The sequence below is a fragment of the Gigantopelta aegis genome, chromosome 12 (genome assembly GCF_016097555.1).
Source record: "Gigantopelta aegis isolate Gae_Host chromosome 12, Gae_host_genome, whole genome shotgun sequence".
In the NCBI taxonomy this organism is placed as follows: domain Eukaryota; kingdom Metazoa; phylum Mollusca; class Gastropoda; order Neomphalida; family Peltospiridae; genus Gigantopelta; species Gigantopelta aegis.
In genome coordinates, this window is record NC_054710.1 from 5286886 (window position 1) to 5313506 (window position 26621).

A 26621-nucleotide genomic window follows, 5' to 3' on the forward strand; every position below is an offset into this window, starting at 1 on the left:
TCCCTGCTAAAATTCCTATACATGCTCATGCATTCTAGCATATGAGCCTAATTTTCAATGGTTAATGTTCGTGTTAAATCGGCGGATTTGTGTACGCTGACATGTGCATGTATGGTGCTTTCGTTAGTGTCTTAATTCCACGTGTTCTATTATGTTTAAACGTAGAAAACATAAAAAGAAGAAGTTTTTTAAATGTAAACTTTACCATTTGTAGGGTCAAGATCCCAGTTAATTCGGTATTAGGTATACGGCCCTTATTCAAATTCTTCAAGGTCGTATGTTCATATAATTGTAACCGATTGTGTAATCGAAAGTGGCTTGGTCACAGTTGACCTAGTGTGCTAACTGACATCAAATTTCTGAATCAAATTTTATAATCATCTGCTGCATCTTTAAACCAAATATTGTTGAACATTCTATTTTTCTTTGTTGTGGCAATGGTCACACTATGTATGGGGTCATGAGGGGTATGGACACTACAGTATAAACATAACAAGACACTAAAGGTGGAAACGCTGGAGAGTGGCAGTCCTCCTATATACGCAACACAAAACAGTGTTTGGCGTAGCCTGTAATCTTTGCTAAGCAGAAATACCAGTTAGAACATTGTTTCCCTCTGTTTTTTTAATTCATGCATTCATGACACATTTTATGGTTGATGTGTCTGTGCTGCATAGAAAAAAGGTTGATGTGTTTGCGTGCTGCATAGAAAAATGTTGATGTGTGTGTGTGCTGCATAGAAAAAGGTTGTTGTGTTTTGCGTGCTGCATAGAAAAAAGGTTGATGTGTTTGCCTGCTGCATAGAAAAAGGTTGATGCGTTTGTGTGCAGCATAGAAAAAGGTTGGTGTGTTTGCGTGCTGCATAGAAAAAGGTTGATGTGTTTGCGTGCTGCATAGGAAAAGGTTGATGTGTTTGTGTGCCACATAGAAAAAGTTGACAGATCTGATCACGTTATCGACTTTTTTTCTTTTTTTTCCTTTTTTTTTGTTGATCCGATTGTTTTGTTACTAAGTTTTACTTTCATTTTAAAAAAATGTCTCATAAAGTGTACCAAGAAAGGTTTTATAACTATTTAGATATATTTTACTCTAAAATATAATATACTTGTTAAAATTTCACAATCATTTGCCGTAAACTTAATTGCATTCCGTTTTCGTTGTGATCAAATTATTGGCGTAACGGTTTTTATCAAGGCGAAGTTGAATGATATCCAGTTACTATTTCGCCAGAATTGTGCCCTAGCATGACTGTTTTGATCCGTGTGATGCCATAATAATGATAATGTAAAACATATTTTATAGACATCATCACAAATATGTAACAAGTTGGCCAACGTGTTCCTGCAGTCAAAGTTCCAAGAATAAAAATCACCTGTCCCCAAAAGCTCTTAGTGGTGAGTGTGTTGCAGAGTACTGTGCATCAATTCTCAATCCCCCTGCGCGTGCTGCAACCTCACCGTGATGCAGGGGTGTAACATTCTCGTTGAGAATGGCTAATACAGCACAAATACATTTTGAGTAAAAGTCGGTATCTGTCTGTGATATTTGTATTTTTGCACAGTTCTTTACACTGTGTTTTTGTTTAAATCTTGAATTTTGGTATTGATGTTGATCATCACTTTATTTGTTTGCATAACCATAGTTTGACACCCAATAGCCGATGTATTTTTCGTGCTGGGGTGTCGTTAAACATTCATTCATTCTTTCAATTCACAATCCAGACACATTCTGTGACTTTCAAACAAACAGTGAGTATTGAAACGAATTAAAATAATTGGCTATAGTTACGTTTACTGAAGCCCAATTAACCATAGTAAGAAAGTGTGTAGGCAACTGGTCTAATGATGCACTCTAATGATGCACGCGGGGACTAATTGTCCACCAGCAAAAACGTTGACCCAGTAAATATAATAATTAAAAAGACAAAATGTCAGTGGCAGAAATCGAAACTACTCCATCAATTTACATGGCATTTGACTGCCTGCGACTTTAACCACTCGGCCAACAAAGTCTTCCGTAAAAATGGAATTAAAAAATCATCAAGAAACATTTAATTTTTCCTTGTTTTTGTTTGTTGTTGTTTTTTGTTGTTTGTTTGTTTGTTTGTTTGAAAAACACCGAAACACATTCCGTAGTTTGCAAGTGCATCATTTAGTTGCCCCGTGCACGTGCGTGGGTATCATTCTCGATTTTGACAATTTCCAGAAATGTTGATTAATCACTGTGGAGTATTATTTCTGTCAATCTTTTTCATTCTGTTGATCATACCGTTGTTATTGTTTTGTTTTTATACATTTTTATTTTTTGGCGTATGCACCTGATACAAAAACGCTAACTTTCAAATTTCACTTCTGACCCAATCGTCCTTCAAGATCGTTGATGGTCATAAAACCTACTGTAATACTTAACTACCGGCTGTAATGTTTGCCCAATTAACTCACTATTATTATATAACCATTCCCCACAGCTAATATACCTTACAATTTTGACAATTGTAAATTCTAAGAGTTCTTTAAGAGTATATATAAGAGTACATTATATGCAATCAAAGATACATAACAGTGGCAATGTGCATTCCTTGAACAGCTTAATGATGGGAGAGGCCAGGTGACTGTTTCTGGGGTCTAGTAACGTGTTCTAGGCTACTAGTCCCCCGTGCCCGTGGAACTATTTCTTAATTTCTACCCCCGAGTGTGTTGTAGAGTAGATTTGAATCTAACTCCATGTGTAGTCAAAATGTGGTGTTGTAGAGTAAATTTAAATCTAACTCCATGTATAGTCAAAATGTGGTGTTGTAGAGTAAATTTAAATCTAACTATATGTGTAGTCAAAATGTGGTGTTGTAGAGTAAATTTAAATCTAACTATATGTGTAGTCAAAATGTGGTGTTGTAGAGTAAATTTAAATCTAACTCCATGTATAGTCAAAATGTGGTGTTGTAGAGTAAATATAAATCTAACTATATGTGTAGTCAAAATGTGGTGTTGTAGAGTAAATATAAATCTAACTATATGTGTAGTCAAAATGTGGTGTTGTAGAGTAAATTTAAATCTAACTCTATATGTATATGAACAAAATCACACCTTTCATACAACACTCTAGTTTCAATGGTCGATTATGATCCAGAATTTATCTTTAAAAAAAAAAAAAAAAAAGAAGAAGAAAAATTATTAAAGGTAAAATTAATTAAAGTTCATTGATTGGTGCAAACTAATTATAACTAATGATCGCAGTTGGAATTCCCAGCATATACCTAATGCTTGGTTATAAGCTAGCAGAACATGCTATTTTTACATCATTTTATATTTGTGTGTCATCATCACAACTGAACTAAACGTTACCTCCATCAAACTTGAGGAAATCATGATATTAATTTTCTTCAGTTCATGACCTGAAACATTTTCTTCTGTATTGCGTTTTCTGGCATTACATGTAAAAACGTAGTTATCTGACACCTTCAATTTTAATTGTTACTTCAGTTAAAGGGACATTCAGGGCCGTACCCTCCGGGGGGGGGGGGGGGGGCAGCTGCCCCCCCCCCCCTGAGAATCTTGTCCTTTTTATTTATTTTTATATATCTCCAGTAATAGCATAGAAATGTTTAATCTTTATAGTATGTTAAAAATTATTTATAAAATTTAGTGCCCCCCCCATGGATTTTGGTCAGGGTACGGCCCTGACATTCCTGAGTTTGCTGCAATTTTTAAGATGTTATCGACTAACAGAGACTTTTTAACGATTGTAATTACACATCAAATATATTTTTTCTGCATAAAATATTAGTGGCTGTATATTAATAGTGTTTCTGATCGTTCTAATATTTTTACTAGGTTAAATTTAATTTTATTTCCTAAAATATAATTTTTTCGTACGTACGAAATTATTTGAACACAAAATCCAGTTTGGCCTTCTTACAAATATTAAGACGACCAGAAACACATTGAATATACAGACACTGATATTCTAAACAAGAAAATATATTTAATTTGTAAGTTTAATCGTAGAAGTATTTTATTAGTCAGAAACATGTTACAGTGCAGCAAACTCAGGGATGTCCCTTTAAAGATTTATTGTTAACATGCTTACTTCAAAGATAAACTCTGTTTTTCTTTTCAAATCGTGTGCAGTTTGTTGTCCACATTTAGGACATCACTTTTCATGTCTGGTCTAACCGTCATATTTTGTTTCTAGGTATTATGTCAGATAGTCGCCTAGGAATGGAATCTTGTTAATGCAGATATTTTGGCTAATTATTATAAGATATTATTTAGCGTATTGTGTAATTTTACCGACACCAGCTGTCGTCTTACAGATTGAACAGTAATGAAGAATGTGTCGTCCTCTGGACTGGCAGACCAAATATCGCCAAATCATATGACAGTGATTTACTGTAGAAGTCGAAGTCTTTTTAACACTCGCGGAAACATTGATACTTATACTCTCTCTCTCTCTCTCTCTCTCTCTCTCTCTCTCTCTCTCTCTCTCTCTCTCTCTCTCTCTCTCTCTCTCTCTCTCTCTCTCTCTCTCTCTCTCTCTCTCTCTCTCTTTCCTAGTGAGTGTGTGCAGTGTTCTCACTGCTCCATTTAAGCGGGGCGGCCCGCACCGCTATTCCATTGTGCCGCTCTTTTCACGTTCTCTGCCCTCCTTTATTTTTGTGCGCCCCTCTTTATTTTCCAGCACTTATCTCCGTTATTTCCAAATGCACACTTTTTTTCCACAAAAAACAAAACAAAAAACGATCAGTCTGCGCACTGTGTATGCCACCAAAGTTAATACGCGTTAACGTATATTATAAAACTGTAATTTGTTTATATGTCATCTTATTTGTTCATTTAAAGGGAAAGCCACAACATGCCTTGACTGTATGGAACCTGGAATGGAAGGCCCGAGGACGGAACTAAAGTGTAAAATAACTGGAACTGTTGGACATGGAATAAAGTGGTTTCGACCAGGGGCTGTATTTATAAAGATTTTCAGATTTTTTTCAGAATATTCTCAAAAAATTCTTAACACCTTAAAAGTACTCTGAGTGGAAAAAATATTCTTAAATTTACTTTTAAACATTTTCTGAGACAACTTTTAGTTAAGTCTTAAATTTGACTTTGAGAAAATTCTCAGATGGAATTCCCTTCGTAGTTAGGGGAAAGCCCGTCTATATTTAGCGCCACGTGTCAAAACAAGCAGACGTGCATCTGTCAGTGTCATCGTAATGGAGTCCAGCAAACCCAAACGGAAACCTAACTGGACCGAAGACGAAACGTTAAGCTTAGTTCGTTTGGTGGACGAAAGGAAAGACATAATAAGAGGTAAATTTGGAGCAGGCGTGACAAGCAAGAAGAAGAAGGAAGCATGGTTGGCAGTCACCGAAGAAATAAACGCCGCATTCCCTTCCGTGCTACGAACATCGGAAGACTGTGAGAAACGGTGGTATAACGTCCAGTGTAGATCACGAAAAGAAATTTCTACGCAAAAGACACACATGCAAGGCACAGGTAAGTTATTTCGGTAGACAGTGGTGTGCCTAATTTTCGTGCCCCTAAGCACGATTCCTACTCAAAATAACAAAATAAATAAGAACGATTTAGTAAACTCACAAAGTAGCCATTTCTCTTTGATTTACACACTCCAGAAACAAAACACCAAATTGCATAAAATGTAGAAATATTTTTTAAAAGTTCGAGAAAAGTCCCCGTGACACAACTTAGGGAGTTGTCTTTCCGTGCCCCTTACGAGCCCATTACAAAAACAAGGAAATGACCAATGTAGGCCATACGAAAAAAGTTAAGGATTGTTCAGTAATTTTTAAAATTGGATTGCTTAGCAAAAAGCCATTTCCATTTGTGGCACGAATAATGAACCTCCGGTACTTTTATAACATGAAATACTTATTCATTGCCCAAATAAAATGTTTCTTTTTAAATGTAATATATAAATGTTTACTAATACTAACATTTGAATGTACAAAATACACATTTTGTGTTCAATTCATGTTATACTTTTTATATTAATTTAATGTAAATTTAATCGATTCGGTTCTGTAGGCAGTAGGCGGAGCTTAAATCTATGACATCTTAAATCATAGACTATGTCATAATGGCAGATGGAGTTAAAAATAGCTAACGCCGGTTCTGTCATTTCGGGGGAATGGATGACTGTAAATCAACCCAGCACAAGAATTAACATTGGCTACTGTGTGTCATTATAATTATTTAAGAAATATTTTAAATATTGTATTAAAATATTTTAAATAAATATCATTGCATGAAGCTAATTTGTAAATAGTATTATGACATGTACATGTATATTCAAATTTTAAGACAATAATATTTATTTACAGTAGGATACTTACAATATTTACAGTAGCAACACGTAGGATACTTACAATAATTAGGAAAACATCCAGAGGCAGTAGCAACACGTACATTCCTTGAATATGGTTAAAATTTCCACTCCCCCCCCCCCCCCCCCCCATCACATTTCAACAACTACAAAAACAGCGAAAGCATGTCAGTCGATTCCGTATGAAAAGTGAAAGATGGCGGGAAAAAGAACAACGTTCTTGTTTAAGACTTTCAGGGTACATGGTCCAACAATTCGGTCATCACTTGAAGTGTCAAATCCCCCCTGTGGTGGTCACAAGAATGAACTCACAGGATCGTCTCATTTTGTAAAACAGATATTGGTGATTTACTGACAATCAAATGTAACAACACCACATGGAAACATTTCGTACCAGGTTCATTTTGTACCTGATATGAATTCGTACCCTACTTATTTCGTGCCCTAGTAATTTCGTACCATGATCAGATTTTTTTATAATGCAGGCAGTAGAAGACATCAATGGCGGATCCGGGTGGGGGGCACGGTCCGCACGCCCCCCCCCCCCCCTTATTCGCTGCAGACGTTTTATTTTTTACGTTATATTTTACTGTCAAGATTGCAGGAAATCGCATCTACGGCACATCTGCGCACCCCCCCCCCCCCTATAGAAAATCATGGATCCGCCACTGGACATTGATGGCCCAAAGACATGCATGGATGTAGTGGTGGGGTGGGGGGGGGGCCCTCTGGAAATGAAAGGGTATTTGTAAAATATTAGATATATTTGTTCATTAAAATAGGTTCGTTCAAAGCTGCTGTCCCTTAGGGGGAATTCCATTTTTTTCTTCATATTTTCTTACACATAGACTAATTTTTATGTACAAAAGCAAATCTTGTAAAAATGGGCAATTGTATGGTCAAATACTATACGTGGAATTATTGTATTTTAAAAATTCATTTCTATAGTAATATTTGTTCTGCTTTTTTATTGTTGTTGCAGGAGGCGGTCCCGTGATGAACCTGAGTGGTATTGCTGAAGCAGTTTACGATGTTTTGGGGCATTCCAATGTTTCCATAAGTGGGGTTGACGGTGGCCTTGATTCGTCATTGATTCAGGTCATTGATTTAGGCACAAGGTACAATAGCAATAACAATAATAATGAACTTGTTTATTTCTTTATTTCACTAAATACATTATTTTCAGAGAATAGCACTACACTAACCACATCATCCCAAATCAATACAGCGTTCCCAGAGCCTAACCATACCCCCGCCCCCACCCCCTCCCAATATAATAAAACCTTTGAACAAAAATTAAATAAATTGTTATGTTTATAATGAAATTGCAAAAGAAGTAATGAAAACAAATAAGATGATAACTATAATCGCATGAAAGTGATACAAGCCTATGGAAACGCCTACCCAGCATATGTATTTAAAATAAATTACTAGTAACACGCTTTGATAACATTAAAAGTAAGTAACAAACATGCATGTACAAAAAAAAGTAAACAAATGTTAACTTGCCCTGCAGAGCAGATATGTTATGGTTTAACCCTCTGGGACTATCAAATGAACAATACCGTACATTGCCAGGGGTAACCTCTCTCCTTGTAAACGAACTTTGTCAAACATATGTATGCATCTGTTTCAGTGTGGTGCCTCAGAGTTCAACCGTCACACCCTCCACCTCTTCCACCATGAACCACCCACCAGCAACCGTCATCTTGGAATCAGTTCCCTGTGGGATAGACGATGATGCAGACGATAGGATAACGAAAAGAAGATATAGACAATTGAAAATAGATGTTCTAGAGTTGCAGAAACAATATTTAATGTTGAAAATTAAAAAAATTAAAAAAAGTGAAGAATAGAAACATATTATAAATTATCACGAAAACAATGATTCTCTTTAAATGTATGGACGGGTACAGTTTTGCCAGGCGTTAGAAAAATCTGCATATAAGCTAAACAATTCAATGTTTCATTTTACTGTATGGCGGCCACCTGTCTATGACAGCCATGTTGAGGTTCCCCAACGTATTTTACTATGTGTTTTAACTTTGTATGTCAACCACCTGCTCAACGCGGCTACCGGTCACAATTTTCGAACTAAAAGGCGAAAATGAACCTGTTGTCGCGGCCATAAAAATGCATTGTAAAGAAATGGATGCAGCAGTTACCGTGATAAATGTTGAATTGAAAGCCGGTTCTCAGCCGGAATATCAGCGATCATGTTCACTTTAAAAAAACCCACCCACGAACATAACAACATGAGCGGTGCTATAGGATTACAATATGTAGCAACCGTTATGTATTTATTTGATTGGCTGTTTATTAAGCATTAGTGATCTGTTGTGTCAGGTCACGTCATGTCAAAGGTCATAACTGTAAACACAATAGGATGAATACATTGCAGTATCATTTAGTCTCATGCCGGCCACTTTTGTGGTTGCTTCTTTAATATAGAAATTAACATGTTAGATGTTTGGTGTTGTTCGGTGTTCCATGAATTGTTCCAGGTTAGCTTTGATAAGAAAAAAAATCCTTTAATCTTGTGACAAGTGCTGAAGACGGGTAACTGGCGGCAATTAGTAGACCAGTGTAGTTAGTGGCGCATGCTCGTATTCGACAATTAACAGGTGTTTTCACCTTGAGATGTAATCGGAGGTAATCATTAAAAGCAGTTGTTGAGTCTTGTTACCGAAAACAACGTGTCAGCTCTTGAGGTTATTATTATTAAATACTGTTGCTGTTTATTTCTGACATTTGTTTCTAAAAATGGCACCTAAAATTCGTAAGCCGATCGCGTTAACGCTAGTACAGAGGGTAAGCGTAAATTTGGATGTACAGTGTATTTGTTTAGTTTTTATTAAAGATTTCTAGCATAACAATAAAATTGTAAATTTTTGTTGACATTTATTCGGACCTGGATATGACGTCCAATTTTGGCCGGCCCCACAAGTGGCCGTCATATTAAAAAACATATATATATATCATATTATTTTACTCTGATTAAGTACCATGGAAGTGAATGTTGGTGAACTGAAGACGATGTCGCAGGCCATGTCCTTGTGGATTGGGTGCTCCTGCGGCTTCCGTTTCTTCGTCTCCCTCCTCTTCATCATCGTCAGGGTAATCACCAGCTTCATCTGGTGGCATCTGGATGTTACGGGCTTTACAAATGTTATGTAGAACCGAGCATGCGAGAATTACTTTGCAAGTCTTGGCAGGTGTTAAGCGGATTTCTCCATGGAGAACATGGAATCGCCTCTTCATCTGGCCAATTCCTCGTTCCACCACACTTCTGGTTCTTTTGTGTGCCCTACAAATGCATGACATTGATACATTTAATTACTCGTTCAGTATAATTTATTGAGCATCTTTTTAAAAGTAAAATATATAAGCAAAGGTTGATTTTGTATGCAATGATTTCTGCCAAGTGAATAAAATGTGTCAGATGCATTTTGTGGACCACCTGTGTATGATTTTTCTTTGTAATGTAATTTAATTCCTCGTATAGCAAATACATTTACTAACAATCTTGTGATGTTTGTAAACTGTAGTTTCCATGTAGTTATATTTAAATTCACTTAATAAGAACGAAATGGAAATGAATAGTAGTGTGAAACATTCAACAATCCTACATAGTTGTAAAGGGGATGTAATTGTGATACCTGTTATAGCGTGACTGGTCGCCAGGTTGAGGTCTCAGGAAGGGTGTCAGGAGCCATGTTTTACATGGGTACCCGCTGTCGCCTAGCAGATGACATCCTCCGGGAACGAGACGCCGGTCAAACATTTGCTTTATGCCACTCTCATGCAGAATCCGTGCGTCGTGAGTTGACCCGGGCCACTTGGCTACCACGTCCATCAGCTTGTACTCGGCATCAAAAATTACTTGTACATTCAGGCTGTGGAAGTGCTTCCTATTGACAAACTCAGGCTCGTCTTTGTGTGGAGCCTGGATACGGACGTGAGTACCGTCGATAACCCCGACAACGCCAGGAAATCCAGCAATTTGCAAAAATGCGGCTTCATTCATTCGCACCTCATGATGGTTGAGAGGAAAGGTTATAAAACGTCGAATTATAACTGGCGTCGTTAAGGCGTTTAACGTTTCCGTAATAACCTTACTGATGCTTGGCTGGGAAAGTCCAAAGTCATCGCCATTACATAATTGCATTTTACCTGTTGCCAGATACCGTAACGTACAGACAATTTTTAATTCTGCCGAGATGGCCTTGTTTCGGCAGGTAGATGGTGATACGGCGTCCCTGACCAAGTCCGTAACAAACAAAATACCACCTCGATCTAAACGAAAACGTTTTAGAAGTTCTTCGTCGGTATAAATTGCAAAAAAGTCCTTTCTGTCCCTAAATATTCGCTGGCGGCGTCCCCCAAATGCAGCAGCGGCAGCCATTTTGTTTGAGATAAGAATTCTTAACCAATGTTAGGAGTCCTCTATATGTCTCTTAAGTTTTTTTTAACTTTGAGAATAATCTGAGAGCAATTCTGACATTTAAGATAAATTCTTAGGCATTCTGAGAATTATTTAAAAATTCTTAAACTTAAAGAGTATTTCTCAGGCATTCTAAGAATTTTCTTATATTTAAGAATTCTTAAGCACTTGAGAATCTTTATAAATATCGGCCCAGGTGGTGTACCAGTCGTCAGTTGTAACCATTCGATTCTTGCATTTCAGTATTTACTTTCGATGAAGACGGACGTCAGCCCTTGCTCTCTCGATCTGCCCCCCCACCTGGGGGGATTGCTCAAGTCATACGGAATGCTGTTGGAATACCGGGTATCGTACACCGGGTCACGGGCCTCCGTGACCTTGGTGTACGGGAACCCACCATCTCCGAAGAGAGGAAGATATAGGAAGAGGAAAAGCGCGCCAGGGAAGGAACAGGGGGGGCCAAAGCCAGCGGCTAAACCGCTGGTGGCGGCTCCTTCTGTGAAACCGCCCACAGCCCAGCCTACGACCGAGAGGAAGAAGTTGGACAAGCTCCCGACAGAAACCACACGGCCGACTACGCCACCGCCAACTCCGTTCGAACCCATGTTCCCGGAGTTGGCGACCAGGCACCCTATTCGTCACTCTACTTCAACTCCGGAATTTAACGTGCTACCAAGGAGGGGCACGACCGGGAGTTCGGCCCTACCCGCCGTTGGAAAGAGGAAGGCCGAGACGACTGCGACCACCACCAGCAGGGACCCTCCCCAACAACCGCCGCCGCCCCCCAAAGGGGCGGAACCAGTGGAAGGCACTCAAGCCTGGACGCTCCACGGCCACCTGAACAAACGATATGGCAAGTGCTACAGGATGGATATCACTCGGCCTGAAGACTTTCTCTGCCCCCCTTCCGAACATGGATTTAGGAAGATCCCTAACGGCGAGGGAGAGTACGAAAACCATATCGTCAGCCTAAACGACGGAATCAGCTGTTTGTTAGTGACACACCGCAAGGGACAACTCTACAACCAGGCTCTGCTGATCGCCCAGATGGATAACGTCTCAATCCATCGCATCCTGAAGAAGATCTTCGGAGGTGATCAGTACCCTAAGGCTGCCAAAGTCCTAGGCACACCAGAGTTCCATCAGTTCCTGCCCAACTACGATTCCAGAGTTTGGCTCTCCTCGCCGTAGTCACCAATCTCCCACCAATCTCCTACCAACCTTTTCCTCCGTGAGTACCAACCTTTTTTATTGGGCTAGTTAGACTTTAAACGTTTTGGAAGCAGTTCTAAATTCTTATGTTTATTTTTTTATAAGTAGTCTAACGCATTTTATTTTGGCGCCCGTTCAATTGCTCAAAATCACCTTAAAACTTTTCGGCCGAGCAGTCTTAACCATTTTTGGCTAAAATTTTAGAGTCCAGACATGTATCGGTATGCAGTACTCTTTGTAGACTTAGGTAAAAAACAGGCTTCACCGAGGAATCGAAATTCAGCCAATCAGAACACGGCTCCCACTCGGTGTTACTTCTTGTTTATGAAGTGTCTGCTAGTCGGTCCGCGCTAACTAAATGGCTTTTTTCCAAATTCCACCCACTTCACTTCAAACTTACCCCCCCCCCCCCCCCCCCCCCCCCCCTCCGGAGTCAGTCACTGGCGAAGTCAGAGGCTAATTCCGCAGTGGGCGTGCCTGAACCTTCGTGGATAGGGGCACGTAAATATAGTTACCCATACCCATCAGTTGTAACTATAAAAATACTGAGTGTATGACTGATGAGGAATTCATTGGCAAGTGCACCAGTGTAATTAATTCGCTAACACAACATACTTTAGTAATAGACTCGTTCAATTCGAAAGTTGACAGCGGTGAATGGATATGCAATGATGGATCAATTCTCAGAGGTGAAACACCACACTCCTGTAAGAAGGACGCTGGTAAGTCGCACGTAGTACTGATTTGGTTTCCTAATTCTAAAAATGTTATAGCTTTCATAGATAAATTGATGGAGATTCTAAAAAAAAAAAAATGTGTTTCGGCCTGTGACTCCTACTGAGTCAAAAACATTTTGTCTGCAGGGCCGTAGCTAGCGGGGGGAGTTGCCCCCCCCCCCTCCCCGAAAAAATTTGGAAAGCATTATAAAAACTTAAAGAAGAGGAGTTTTAGACTATTAACTACTCAGTTTGCCCCCCCCCCCAAAAAAAAAAAAAATAATAATAATAATAATAATAATAAAAAAAAAAAAAATCTTAGCTACGACCCTGATCAGGTGAGGCTTTCTGCCAGAAAATAATTTCATTGTACTTTATTAGACAAAACAGATCACAAGTACCCCTACTAAGTAGATATGGGATTGAAATATTTTAAAACTGGACACTGCATTTGATGTACTTTGACACATTGTAAACAGCAGGAACCCTATTCACAAAACATCGTAAGTCTAGTTTTACACGTAAACGTAAATCTACGACTTGAAGAGCTATTCACGAAACAAAGTAAACGTAATTTACGTGTAAAGTTGGATGTAGATATAAGAATGACTCCGGTTACAACTAACGCTGCACGTGAGTCGTGTACATATACTAAATAAAGCACGATCGTCGTTATTTACTATAATTGTTTACGGAAACTGGCAGCATTTCCAATCATTGAAGCAGTTCGCGATGGCGAAAGTCCACGGATTGAACTGCTGTTTTTGTTTTGTTTTTGTTTTTTGTTTTTTTGTGATCGAATGGATGTTTTCGACAATGTGTCCTAAAGTTCGTACCAATCGCCAATACCAAATTCCCACGATGGTTCGCCGTGTTGTTGTTACCAGACGTTTTGCGTATTTGCGCATTTGTTATTTACTCGGTAGCCATCGTTTCTAATGTTTGTTTGTTTGTTTGTTTTTAAATTTCTCTGGTGAGAGTTACAGTTGTAGATTTACGTCCAACTAAGTTACGTTTACGTTTACAACCGTTTTTGAGAATAAGGTGCTTCTTCCACGTAAACATAAGTCTACGGCAGACGTAAGTGCTAGTTGTAGACGTAAGTGCTAGTTGTAGACGTAAGTGCTAGATGTAGACGCGACTTTACACATTTCTGTGAATATGGGTCCTGGTCTCTTACTATTATCTTTCTAAAAGTTCCAAAGAAAAATATTTAGGATACATAATTTGACCCTCCGGCAAAAACCCCGATGGTACACCATGGTACCTCTCCTTTTGTCCAGCAAGCTAACTTAATGGATCAGTGAAATATATGGGCCTTTAACAAAATTAAAAAGCGCAAATGTCTCTCATAACAATTATGCTAACAACATTTTTTGTTTAATGTATCGTGGTCTATGGCTCCTAGGGGCGGCCATCTTCATAAATCATGGCTAATATTCGTTCCTCGTATTCAGCCTTGATACATGTAGTCAAGAATACTGATATCCACTACTAGCGCCCTCTATTGGAAGAAAATTTGTAACACCGATTATGTCCCTTACACGATGACATCGCTGACCAATCACAGCATCGGTAACATGTGACAATCTTGAAAGCAATATCAGTGTTCGCCCGCCAACATGGAGTTTACATAACAAGGGAATCTATAAGGAGCGTTGCGATTCGTTGCAATCAGATCTCATCGCATCCAATGAAATTTAAGCATTTTGTGGCACGATTTCTTGACGACATGTATCAAGGCTGAATACGAGAAACGAATATTAGCCTTGATTTATGAAGATGAGGGGCGGCAGGTAGCCCAGTGGTAAACCGCTTGCATGATGCGCGGTCGGTTTGGGATCGATCCACGTCAGTGCACCACGACTGGTACATCAAAGGTTGTGGTATGTGCTATCCTATCTACGGGATGGTGCATATAAAGACCCCTTGCTGCTAATCGAAAAGAGTAGCCATTGAAGTGGCTACAGCGGGTTTCCTCCCTCAATGTCTGTGTGGTCCTTAACCATATGTCAGACGTCATATAATCGTAAATTAAAAGAAAAAAATGTGTTCAGTGGGTCATTCCATAAACCATTTCCTTCCTTCCTATGGCTCCTACTAGTCCAAGAGCTAGGTCAGGGGTGCAGAAAGTGCTCGCCCGCTCACCAAATGCGAGTAAACATTCTGACTGGCGAGTTAAAACATGCAACAACCAGTCCGACCATGCCAGAATTTAAAATCATTCAAACAAACTGTTGAGAATGATGACGAACTACGTAATACATGTACAGCATAGAAAATAAAGGACTTCGGAGTTCCAAATAATGGAATGCGTAAGCACAACAGTCAATACTACCTAGAAACGGATTATTTACATTCAAATTACGTTACAGGTTATGAATAGATTGGTCTGTTAAATACGTGTGAGATGTCACTTGAATTTCGTAAATCTATTTGAATGAAATGATTTGTCAATCAAGTTCTGGCGGATCAGTACAAATTCTGACGGGCTAGTAAATTTTAGTTGGTACTAGTCTGGCTGGCTAGTGACATATTTTCCATTTCTGCTCCCCTGTAGGGTGTGTGCTTGTTTAGCCGAAAAAGTCCAAATGGTCTGAGGGTATTTTGGAATACCTTGACATATGTAGTTAATGGAATCTTTTTGGGGGTTCTCTCTCTCTCTCTCTCTCTCTCTCTCTCTCTCTCTCTCTCTCTCTCTCTCTCTCTCTCTCTCTCTCGCTCTCTCTCTCCAATATTTAAGGGTAGGGGAAACATAATGTCATATAACTCTGAAAGTTGTAACGGTAGGATTATATATTACCACTCAAAGTGAAGGCGTTTACATGAAGTAGTCATTGATGTACAAGGTTAGCAGAGATCAAAAGGTCACCCTTTTAACGACGCTTCAAACTTCAAACTTCAAACTTCACTTATTTCTATCAAATGTGGTTAGTCAATTTTTTTTAAAACATGTTACTTCTAGGTAAATAAAAGAGGAAAACGAAATATTTAGTCGACTGCTTTCGACATGCATGTTTTTTTGTGATATTGTAGTTTGTCAGCATTTGATTCTGATATATTAGCACTTGAATTAGGTCAGGTCAGGTCAGAGGGGTTAACGTGCACATTCAGAACAAGCTGTTGTAGCGCACGCCTGTCATGGGCATATGTGCCGGCTCCTCTGTCCAGGACAGGAAAAGTGTGTGTGTGTGTGGGAGGGGTGTGTGGAAGGAAGGACCACCTGCACTAGAAGGTGCAATGGGGCACCAGCAGTCTGACCGGGGCCGGTAGCAGGTGGGGGTCACTTGAACTGCAGGCAGTAGCATGAAGTAATCACTGATGTGCATTTCTATATGGTTGGTTTATTAATTAGGTTAGCGAGGTTGCCATTGTTTTAATGTCACTTAAAATCTGGGTTATATTCTTTGTACAAACTTCTCTCTTGTTTCTGTAAGATATGGTTTATCAAGTATTTTAAACAGTTTTTATCTATACTTGATGCAGAAAACTCTGATTTAAGTCAAATGTAGGCCTACCCAGCTTCTTTAATCTGGAACCACTAAGGGAACCGTGAACATTTAGGTCCTTAAAAATATATAGGTTATTACCAGAGTGTTTTTCGGTATCGTCAATATCATATATTAGGAATACAAATAATGTATTATACTCGCCAGAGGCTCCAGAGGCTCGCATAATACAATTTGTATTCCTAATATATGATACTGACGATACCGAACAACATGAAGGTAATAATCTCTTTATCGTATAATCTCAAACTTAATACAACGTGTTTTCGTAAACTGTACACGCAACTCTCTCTCTCTCTCTCTCTCTCTCTCTCTCTCTCTCTCTCTCTCTCTCTCTCTCTCTCTCTCTCTCTCTCTCTCTCTCTCTCTCTCTCTCTCTCTCTCTCTAACTTTAACAAAAATAATACTTTCTCAGTCAGTCATGTATTCGTTTATTTATAGGTAGCATAATATCCATTAACTGCGTGGAAGCTGGACGCTTAGGGCTAAGAACAACACTAAGGTGTAAAATAAATGGAAATCTAGTATCCGAAATAATGTTTATTCGCCCGGATAATAACGTGGTGATCATGTGTAATAATACAAAGTGTTTCTTGGAAGATAAATTCGATCATAAGTATTCCGGTATGGTTGATTCGCCTTCGCAACGTACATTGACAATGAAGTTCTTCGAGCCAGACGTTGACGCGGGTGAATGGAAATGCATGGATATATTGGTTTACGGAGTTTCCTCTTCGTGTGTGAAGACCGATGCAAGTAAGATACACGCAGTAGTAGTAGTAGTAATAGTAATAGTAGTAGTAGTAGTAGTAGTAGTAGTAGTAGTAGTAGTAAGTAGTAGTAGTAGTAGTAGTAGTAGTAGTAGTAGTAGTAGTAGTAGTAGTAGTAGTAGTAGTAGTAGTAATAGTAGTAGTAGTAGTAGTAGTAGTAGTAGTAGTAGTAGTAGTAGTAAGTAGTAGTAGTAAGTAGTAGTAGTAGTAAGTAGTAGTAAGTAGTAGTAGTAAGTAGTAGTAGTAGTAAGTAGTAGTAGTAGTTGTAGTTGTTGTTGTAGCAATAGTAGTAGTAGTAATTGTAGTGGTAGTAGTCGTCGTAGTTGTAGTAGTAGTACTAGTGGTAATGGTAGTCATTGTTGTAGTAGTAATAGTTGTTGTAGTAATAGTAGTAGTAGTAGTTGTTGTAGTAATAGTAATCGTAGTAATTGTAGTAGTGGTGGTAGTAGTCGTCGTAGTTGTAGTAGTAGTAGTGGTAGTAGTAGTCATTGTTGTAGTAGTAATAGTTGTAGTAGTAGTTGTTGTTGTAGTAATAGTAGTAGTTGTTGTTGTAGTAATAGTAGTAGTGGTAGTAGTCGTCGTAGTTGTAGTAGTAATAGTTGTAGTAGTAGTACTCGTCGTGGTAGTAGTATTAATATTAGTAGTTTATTAGTAGACATCGTCGTAGTAGCTACAGTTGTCGTAGTAGTAGTAAATATAGGCACAGTAGTAGTATGTCTAGTAGTAGTATTGATAGTAGTATATTATTAGTAGTCGTAGTAGTAGTAGTTTTAGTTGTCGTAGTGGCAGTAAACGTAGGCATAGCAGTAGTATGCCCAGTAGTAGAAGTCGTAGTTGTAGTAGTCATAGTGATAATGTTAGTATTTATTAATTTTTTTATTTATTATTAACAATTTCTTGTGGGTTTTGTTGTTTGTTTGTTTGGGTGGGTTTTTTGTTGTGTGTGTGGGGTTTTTTTTTTTTAGGGGGGGGGGGGTGTTGTTTTTTATTCTTTCTTTTTTATCTAGTTCCTAACAAGTCTAAAAAACAAAGATAGCATTCAAATGGCAGATTGTATATTGGCAATATATGTGAGAAATTGTTAAAACACATCAAACAATAGTAAGGTATACAAGATATTTTATGTACATTTACGTGGGGTTTTTTTGTTTTTGAAAAGATGGTAAATATTATGTCTTGTTCACTGGACTTTGTTCTTATTAAGGAACATTATGAAATATGAATTGATTTATCTACGAAGGAAATGTGATAGGAAATAACGTCATAACTGTATTGGTCGCCACGAACGTAATTTCAACTTAGTTTGATGCTTGCCTTGCTCATTCAATTTATTTGAAACTTATATAGTCGGGGCTTAACGAGCACAGTATATAATTTTCCATTTAAAAAACTTGTTCCAAATTATGTGTACAAAACGAATACAAGTAAGTCAATATTTATATCATTTGATAGAACTGAATCTCGGTTGGTGTAGTTTGTGATTCCATGCAACAACAATTCAAATAGGTCTGTTTTAATGATTTACGTTTTGTTGTTACTTGTGTTCAATGTATTATTATATAACTGACAGACTTTGTTACAAGATTTACCTTTTTTTGTACAAAATTATTTTGACTGGAACAGAAAGATCAAATGACAAAATAATTGAACGCCAACTGATGTAAAACTGATGTTTATTTATAGGTAGCATAATATCCATTAACTGCGTGGAAGCTGGACGCTTAGGGCTAAGAACAACACTAAGGTGTAAAATAAATGGAAATCTAGTATCCGAAATAATGTTTATTCGCCCGGATAATAACGTGGTGATCATGTGTAATAATACAAAGTGTTTCTTGGAAGATAAATTCGATCATAAGTATTCCGGTATGGTTGATTCGCCTTCGCAACGTACATTGACAATGAAGTTCTTCGAGCCAGACGTTGACGCGGGTGAATGGAAATGCATGGATATATTGGTTTACGGAGTTTCCTCTTCGTGTGTGAAGACCGATGCAAGTAAGATACACGCAGTAGTAGTAGTAGTAATAGTAATAGTAGTAGTAGTAGTAGTAGTAGTAGTAGTAGTAGTAGTAGTAAGTAGTAGTAGTAGTAGTAGTAGTAGTAGTAGTAGTAGTAGTAGTAGTAGTAGTAGTAGTAATAGTAATAGTAATAGTAGTAGTAGTAGTAGTAGTAGTAGTAGTAAGTAGTAGTAGTAGTAGTAAGTAGTAGTAGTAAGTAGTAGTAGTAGTAAGTAGTAGTAAGTAGTAGTAGTAAGTAGTAGTAGTAGTAAGTAGTAGTAGTAGTTGTAGTTGTTGTTGTAGCAATAGTAGTAGTAGTAATTGTAGTGGTAGTAGTCGTCGTAGTTGTAGTAGTAGTACTAGTGGTAATGGTAGTCATTGTTGTAGTAGTAATAGTTGTTGTAGTAATAGTAGTAGTAGTAGTTGTTGTAGTAATAGTAATCGTAGTAATTGTAGTAGTGGTGGTAGTAGTCGTCGTAGTTGTAGTAGTAGTAGTGGTAGTAGTAGTCATTGTTGTAGTAGTAATAGTTGTAGTAGTAGTTGTTGTTGTAGTAATAGTAGTAGTTGTTGTTGTAGTAATAGTAGTAGTGGTAGTAGTCGTCGTAGTTGTAGTAGTAATAGTGTAGTAGTAGTACTCGTCGTGGTAGTAGTATTAATATTAGTAGTTTATTAGTAGACATCGTCGTAGTAGCTACAGTTGTCGTAGTAGTAGTAAATATAGGCACAGTAGTAGTATGTCTAGTAGTAGTATTGATAGTAGTATATTATTAGTAGTCGTAGTAGTAGTAGTTTTAGTTGTCGTAGTGGCAGTAAACGTAGGCATAGCAGTAGTATGCCCAGTAGTAGAAGTCGTAGTTGTAGTAGTCATAGTGATAATGTTAGTATTTATTAATTTTTTTATTTATTATTAATAATTTCTTGTGGGTTTTGTTGTTTGTTTGTTTGGGTGGGTTTTTTGTTGTGTGTGTGGGGGGTTTTTTTTTTTTTAGGGGGGGGGGGTTGTTGTTTTTATTCTTTCTTTTTTATCTAGTTCCTAACAAGTCTAAAAAACAAAGATAGCATTCAAATGGCAGATTGTATATTGGCAATATATGTGAGAAATTGTTAAAACACATCAAACAATAGTAAGGTATACAACATATTTTATGTACATTTACGTGGGTTTTTTTTTTTTTTGAAAAGATGGTAAATATTATGTCTTGTTCACTGGACTTTGTTCTTATTAAGGAACATTATAAAATATGAATTGATTTATCTACGAAGGAATTGTGATAGGAAATAACGCCATAACTGTATTGGTCGCCACGAACGTAATTTCAACTTAGTTTGATGCTTGCCTTGCTCATTCAATTTATTTGAAACTTATATAGTCGGGGCTTAACGAGCACAGTATATAATTTGCCATTTAAAAAACTTGTTCCAAATTATGTGTACAAAACGAATACAAGTAAGTCAATATTTATATCATTTGATAGAACTGAATCTCGGTTGGTGTAGTTTGTGATTCCATGCAACAACAATTCAAATAGGTCTGTTTTAATGCAATACAATGGAATACAGTACAACCTGCTTTATATATTTTATTGTTCCTGAAGTTATTGGTCATTTTTTTGCTTTACGTTTTGTTGTTACTTGTGTTCAATGTATTATTATATAACTGACAGACTTTGTTACTAGATTTACCTTTTTTGGTACAAAATTATTTTGACTGGAACAGAAAGATCAAATGACAAAATAATTGAACGCCAACTGATGTAAAAGAGGCAACATCTTGATGATAGAAAATAACTAAAATATGTATTAAGTAAGTTAGATATAACAAAACTCACGATTACTGAACTGTTATACATTGTACATTTTTTTAGCAATGTTAACATCTTGAAAACTTAATTTGATTAATAATCCCATTGTATATATATTTGTGACGGAGAGCATACTGCAAAAACAGAATTCCAAACGGATACCGATTCTCTTGCGAAAACGAAAACACTTTTTTTTTTTAATATGAAGCTGGAACACCCCCTGATTGAGATGGTGATAGGAACGCGTGTCGTTTAATCCATTGCCAATAAAGATGTTGTATTGTATAACGGAAATTTAATTATATATATATATGAAATAACTGGTTACTGTCTTAAGATATTGGCTTTATTCTGCGAAGGTTAGAATGGCACCATTCAACCTTAAGACAGTGTCCAGTTATTTCTTTAAATTTATCCTGCAGTCCTACAGGACTATTCAAAAAATAATTACTTATTCCAGTTTTGTGTACGCAAATCGAGTAGTGTCAACCTAGCAAGGCTTTTGCCGTATGAGGCCATATAAGATACATGACGCCATTGTTTGTAAGACGCTAGCTACATTCTGTCACATTAAAAAAAAAAAAGCGTTTCTAAACTCTAATTCACAAATAAATATACACGTTTTGTATTGTTATTGAAAAACTAAAAGTTATTTGTATTTAACGAGTATGTTTATTGAAAGTCTACTCTGAAATACTTGAGTCGAGTCGGGCATATGTCACGTGACCTATATTTTTGGTCAGTGACCGAAAATATAGACATTTATCTAGTCATATTTTGTCAATATATACAATGATTGCTGGAAATATATATATATATATATATATATATATATATATATATATATATATAGATAGATAGATAGATAGATAGATAGACAGACACACATACACTACATACATACATACATACATACATACATATATACATACATACATATATACAAATACAGATACATATATAGTTACTTTGTCAATCATTCATGTATGTGTCTATGTATAATACTTATAGGGAGCATAACATACAGTGACTGCGCAGAACCTGGAATCGAAGGGCAAAGAACAACAATAAGGTGTGAACTAAAGCAAAATCTAAATTCCGGAATGGTATTTATTCGTCCTGATGATAGCGTGGCGGTCATGTGTAATTGTAAAAAGTGTGTCACAGAAGATGAATTCACTGTTGACCAGTATTCAGGTGTGGTTAGGTGGGCTTTGGGATATGCATTGATAGTAGAGTCCTTCGACCCAAACATTGACGCTGGTGAATGGAAATGTGTGAGTGGAGGGCTTTACGCAGAACCCTCTTCGTGTGTGAAGTCAACTGTAGATAAGATACATGTTGTTGTTGTAGTAGTAGTGGTAGTAGTAGTAGTACCGGTAGTGGTAGTCGTAGTAATAGTAGTAGTCGTGGTAATAGTAGTAGTAGTAGTAGTAGTCGTAGTAATAGTAGTAGTGGTAGTTGCAGTAGTAGTGGTTGTAATGGTAGTAGTAGTAGCACTAGTAAACGTAGGCATAGTAGTAGTATATCAAGTAGTAGAAGTAGTATGACTAGTGATAATAGTAGTACTTATTTATTTATTTTTATTTTTTATTATTATTTTTTTTAAATTGCCTTGTTCTGAAAATATTTAAATTTGTTCTTGTTCTTAATACGTCACAAACAAAGCTAGCATTCAAATGGCTGATTATATTGATAATATATGTGAGAAATTGTTAAAACATATTAAAATATAATAAGGTATTAACAATGTTTTATGTACGTTTTCGTGTTGTTTTGTTTTTCCTTTTTTTTCCCTTTTTTTTTCTGTAGTTGCTGCCGAAGGAAAGGATGGTAAGTACTATGGATTTTGTTCATATTAACGAACTTTGTAAAATATGAATCGATGTATCTACGAAGGAATTGTAATAGGAAATGTAAACTGCATAACTGTATTGGTTGCCAGACCTGTAATTTCAACTTAGTTTGATGCTTGCCTTGTTCATTCAAGTTATTTAAAACTTATATAGTCTGGGGCTTAAGGAGCACAGCGTATGATTTGTCATTTAGAAAACGTGTTGCCAAATCCTGTGTACAAACAAAATGCAAGTAAGTTAAGATTCATGACATATGTCAGTTAGATCATTTGATAGAACCGAGTCTCAGTGTATTTTGTGATTTCATGCAACAACAATCCAAATAGGTTTGTTTTAATACAATACAGTGCAATACAGTACAACCTGCTTTATATATTTTCTTGCTCCTGGAGTTGTTGGTAACTTTTTGCTATGAGTTTTGTTGTTACTTGTGTTTTATATTTTATTATATAACTACCAGACTTAGTTACTAGTATTTACCTTTTATGTACAACATTATTTTCACTGGAACAGAAAGATCAAATGACAAAATAATTGAACGCTAACTGATGTAAAAGAGGCAACATCTTGATGATAGAAAATAACTAAAATATGTATTAAGTAAGTTAGATATAATGAAACTCACGATTACTGATCTGTTACACACTGTAATGTATTTTGTTTAGTTTTTTTTGGGTTTTTTGTTGTTGTTTTTTGGTGGGTTTGGTTTGTTTTGTTTTTTCTAAAAAACGGATACTGATTCTCTTTCGAAAATGGCAAAAATAATTTTAAAATATATATATTGGCACAATTTGGAAACGGCCATTGATTGAACGGAAAGATGCTATCTGTAGCTGTTTAACAGCGCAGATGACACTAAAAAACATGTCAGTTGGTCGAATAGGAATACATCAAACGTACATAGACAATTGTGACTTTTTGACAGCTAATGGAGGCGATCATCGATGAGATCAGAAAAATTCGAAAAGAGTACGCCTTCTGAAACACGAAAGCAGAAAAAAAATAAAGCTTTTAGATTTGCCAACAAATACAAAGAAGACACGAGATTTGAAAGAGAGTGTAAAAATACGTTCCAAAATAATTAATTTACCAAAGCGTGAATTGACAGAATGTAGAATGCACACACTTTATTTTTCGCAGCCTGTCAAAATTGCTCAAATCTTGCGACTAAGCAATAGAAATTGTATATATAGAGACAGACAGGGGTCAACATTGGCTGACATTCCTGCCGGACATGTGGTACGGGAATCTACAAATTCTGCTGTCCTGATTCAAAAACCGGATGGACAAAACGTTTGACTCAAACTAATATGAGAATATCAACGTAAAATAAACTCCCAGTCCGTGGTGATGTTGACTCTGTATATAGTATTATCGCGCAGATATGTGCAGACAAATTATAGTATTATCGCGCAGATATATGTAGATACATTATAGTATTATCGCGCAGATATATGTAGATATATATTCTTGTTTCAGGTGCCTGTGTCCATGTAGCATCAACTTCAGTGGTTATCTTCTGGACCGTAGCAGGGTAAAAATACATGTACACGCACATACGCGCGCACACACACACACACACACACACACACACACACACACACACACACACAGAGATACACCCACACACACACACACACAGAAACACATTAACACACAAACACACACAGACACATACACACATTACAGACACACGCACACACACACACACATACACACACACGCGCACACACACACAGACACACACACACAGAGACACATACAAACACACGCACATATGCGCGCGCACACATACATACACACAAGACACACACACACAAACACGTACACACACAGACACGCGGACACACACACACGAACACACACATAAACACACAGATACACGCACACACACACATACACACACGAAAACACACTCGTCACAATATCATGTCATATGTCTAAGATACTCGTCTAATTATTTAAATATATTAATTACCAGTCACGTGTGCAGGGCAGGTGGGTGTCTAGCAGGGTTTGAGGTCGATCAACTTAGTCAAACTGATTCTACTGAATGAGGTATTTTTTTCGTTCCAACTGGTGTACCACAACTGGTCAAAGGCCGTGGCATGTTATTTCCTGTCTGGGACGTTTTATAACTGTGGGGTCCGGTCCTGTCCTGATAACACTTTTAGAGTTTCTAATGACGTCAAGCGCATACAATTTCTATGGCGTTGTCGATATATTACTGTCAGACTCCATTAGAGTCTACCGGCCTCGGTGGTTAGGCCATCGGTCTACAGGCTGGTAGGTACTGGGTTCGGATTCCAGTCGAGGCATGGGATTTTTAATCCAGATACCGACTCCAAACCGTGAGTGAGTGCTTCGCAAGGGTCAATGGGTAGGTGTAAACCACTTGCACCGACCAGTGATCCATAACTGTTTCAACAAAGGCCATGGTTTGTGCTATCCTGCCTGTGGGAAGCGCAAATAAAAGATTCCTTGCTGCTAATTGGAAAGAGTAGCCCATGTAGTGGCGACAGCGGGTTTCCTCTCTAAATATGTGTGATCCTTAACCACATGTCTGACGCCATATAACCGTAATTAAAATGTGTTGAATGCGTCGTTAAATAAAACATTTCTTTCTTTCTTTCCATTAGTGTCTAGACTCTAACAGTTTTGTAAACACCAGTTCAGAAGGTGTATAAAATTAAAATACTAGTTTAATGTAAGGTTTTATTATTTTTGTTCTCGATTTTACGAGATACCGACTTTTACTCTAAAGTTTAATTTAATCTATCTGTGATAGCTGTATTTTTGCACAGTTCTTTACAACTGTGTTTTTGTTTAATTGTTGAATTTTTATCTTGATGTTGACCATCACTTTAGTTTTGCATTTACCATAGTTTCACACCCAATAGCCGATGTATTTTTCGTGCTGGGGTGTCGTTAAAAATTAATTCATTCATTCATTCATTTTCTCTCGATTTACATACTGACCGCAAACTTGCAGAGGACTATCTCCGTTTTCTTCAACTAACTCAGCTCTGAAGACATCGTTCATTTTAACATATTTTAAAAACCTACCAAAGTATGTTTATAGAGAAAACAGAACACTTTCTTGTTTTTAGCCTGACCATAAATCAGCTAAACATGATCGCCATGGTCTTTTATTAATTCACATGCGCAAGACAAGAGTCAGAAAGTAGAGAGAGAGAGAGACAGAGAGAGAGAGAGAGAGAGAGAGAGAGAGAGAGAGAGAGAGAGAGAGAGAGAGAGAGAGAGAGAGAGAGAGAGAGAGAGATCTTGCTTCTTCCCTCCTCCTCACGAGAGACGGAGACAGACAACAGAGAAAAAGAGTGAGATAGGCACACACACACACACACACACACACACACACACACACACACACACACACAGAGAGAGAGGTCAAGGCAACAACCCACTACAAACAACAACAAATGGAAAATCCATTCACACGCAAAACAAACCGAGATAGCGAGAGGGGAGGAGTGAAGGATGATGAACAGACTGGCCGCAAACTAGCAGAGGACTACTTCCATTCTCTTCAACTAACTCAGCTCTGAAGACACTGTTCATTTAGACATATATAGAGAGGGGAGACAGACAGAAAACAGAGATACAGAGAGAGGGAGGTAGGGAGAGAGAGAGGGTGGGGAGGGGGGGGGGATGTACAACTCTCGGTACCTAACGACAGTTTTTATTAGTATTTTAATAGCCTCTATTTTGGCCTATACCTGTAACCATTTGTGTGTTTGATACACACAGTTAAAGTTATATTGTATTTGAGCAATGGAAACATTTTCGATTTTATCGATTCGGCAAATCCTCGACTAAAAAATTACTTATTTGGGCACCAAAATGTGTTACGTGATCAGAACGGTCATTCTGTCTATTGTGTTCACTAACTATCGTCTGCTACGTCTTCCTCAGTTACAGATTTAATCGGTTGTAACTGATGATTGTTACGTTC

At 37.4% G+C, this 26621-nt stretch overlaps 3 protein-coding genes across 3 annotated transcripts; 2 read left to right on the forward strand and 1 right to left on the reverse strand.

Annotated features, from left to right (window-relative positions):
* Positions 1-5003: 5003 nt before the first annotated feature.
* LOC121386419 lies at positions 5004-9789 on the forward strand. The gene is made up of 3 exons (XM_041517307.1): positions 5004-5492; positions 7322-7457; positions 7976-9789. Exons 1-3 carry the CDS (start codon positions 5210-5212, stop codon positions 8193-8195), a joined length of 639 nt encoding a protein of 212 aa, XP_041373241.1. The 5' UTR covers positions 5004-5209; the 3' UTR covers positions 8196-9789.
* Positions 9337-10764, reverse strand: LOC121386417 (putative nuclease HARBI1). Its single transcript, XM_041517305.1, has 2 exons — positions 9999-10764; positions 9337-9646 (listed from the first exon to the last, which is right to left on the reverse strand). Exons 1-2 carry the CDS (start codon positions 10742-10744, stop codon positions 9337-9339), a joined length of 1056 nt encoding a protein of 351 aa, XP_041373239.1. The 5' UTR covers positions 10745-10764.
* A 7915-nt stretch (positions 10765-18679) lies between these two features.
* Positions 18680-25836, forward strand: LOC121386597. The gene is made up of 5 exons (XM_041517548.1): positions 18680-18988; positions 21804-21864; positions 22605-22625; positions 24128-24182; positions 25759-25836. Exons 1-5 carry the CDS (start codon positions 18769-18771, stop codon positions 25834-25836), a joined length of 435 nt encoding a protein of 144 aa, XP_041373482.1. The 5' UTR covers positions 18680-18768.
* Positions 25837-26621: the final 785 nt, after the last annotated feature.

What these genes read in the sequence shown, in the direction of transcription:
- LOC121386417 (XM_041517305.1), bottom strand. Translation starts at nt 10,744, where the DNA reads ATGGCTGCCGCTGCTGCATTTGGGGGACGCCGCCAGCGAATATTTAGG. An exon ending in GACCAGTCACGCTATAACAG is followed by an intron (nt 9,647 to 9,998) that starts GTATCACAATTA and finishes ATGCATTTGTAG; the next exon opens with GGCACACAAAAGAACCAGAA.
- LOC121386597 (XM_041517548.1), top strand. Translation starts at nt 18,769, where the DNA reads ATGTTTATTCGCCCGGATAATAACGTGGTGATCATGTGTAATAATACA. An exon ending in GGGCAAAGAACAACAATAAG is followed by an intron (nt 21,865 to 22,604) that starts GTGTGAACTAAA and finishes TTTTTTCTGTAG; the next exon opens with TTGCTGCCGAAGGAAAGGAT. An exon ending in TGCTGCCGAAGGAAAGGATG is followed by an intron (nt 22,626 to 24,127) that starts GTAAGTACTATG and finishes TTCTTGTTTCAG; the next exon opens with GTGCCTGTGTCCATGTAGCA.
- LOC121386419 (XM_041517307.1), top strand. Translation starts at nt 5,210, where the DNA reads ATGGAGTCCAGCAAACCCAAACGGAAACCTAACTGGACCGAAGACGAA. An exon ending in GACACACATGCAAGGCACAG is followed by an intron (nt 5,493 to 7,321) that starts GTAAGTTATTTC and finishes TTGTTGTTGCAG; the next exon opens with GAGGCGGTCCCGTGATGAAC. An exon ending in GTCATTGATTTAGGCACAAG is followed by an intron (nt 7,458 to 7,975) that starts GTACAATAGCAA and finishes CATCTGTTTCAG; the next exon opens with TGTGGTGCCTCAGAGTTCAA.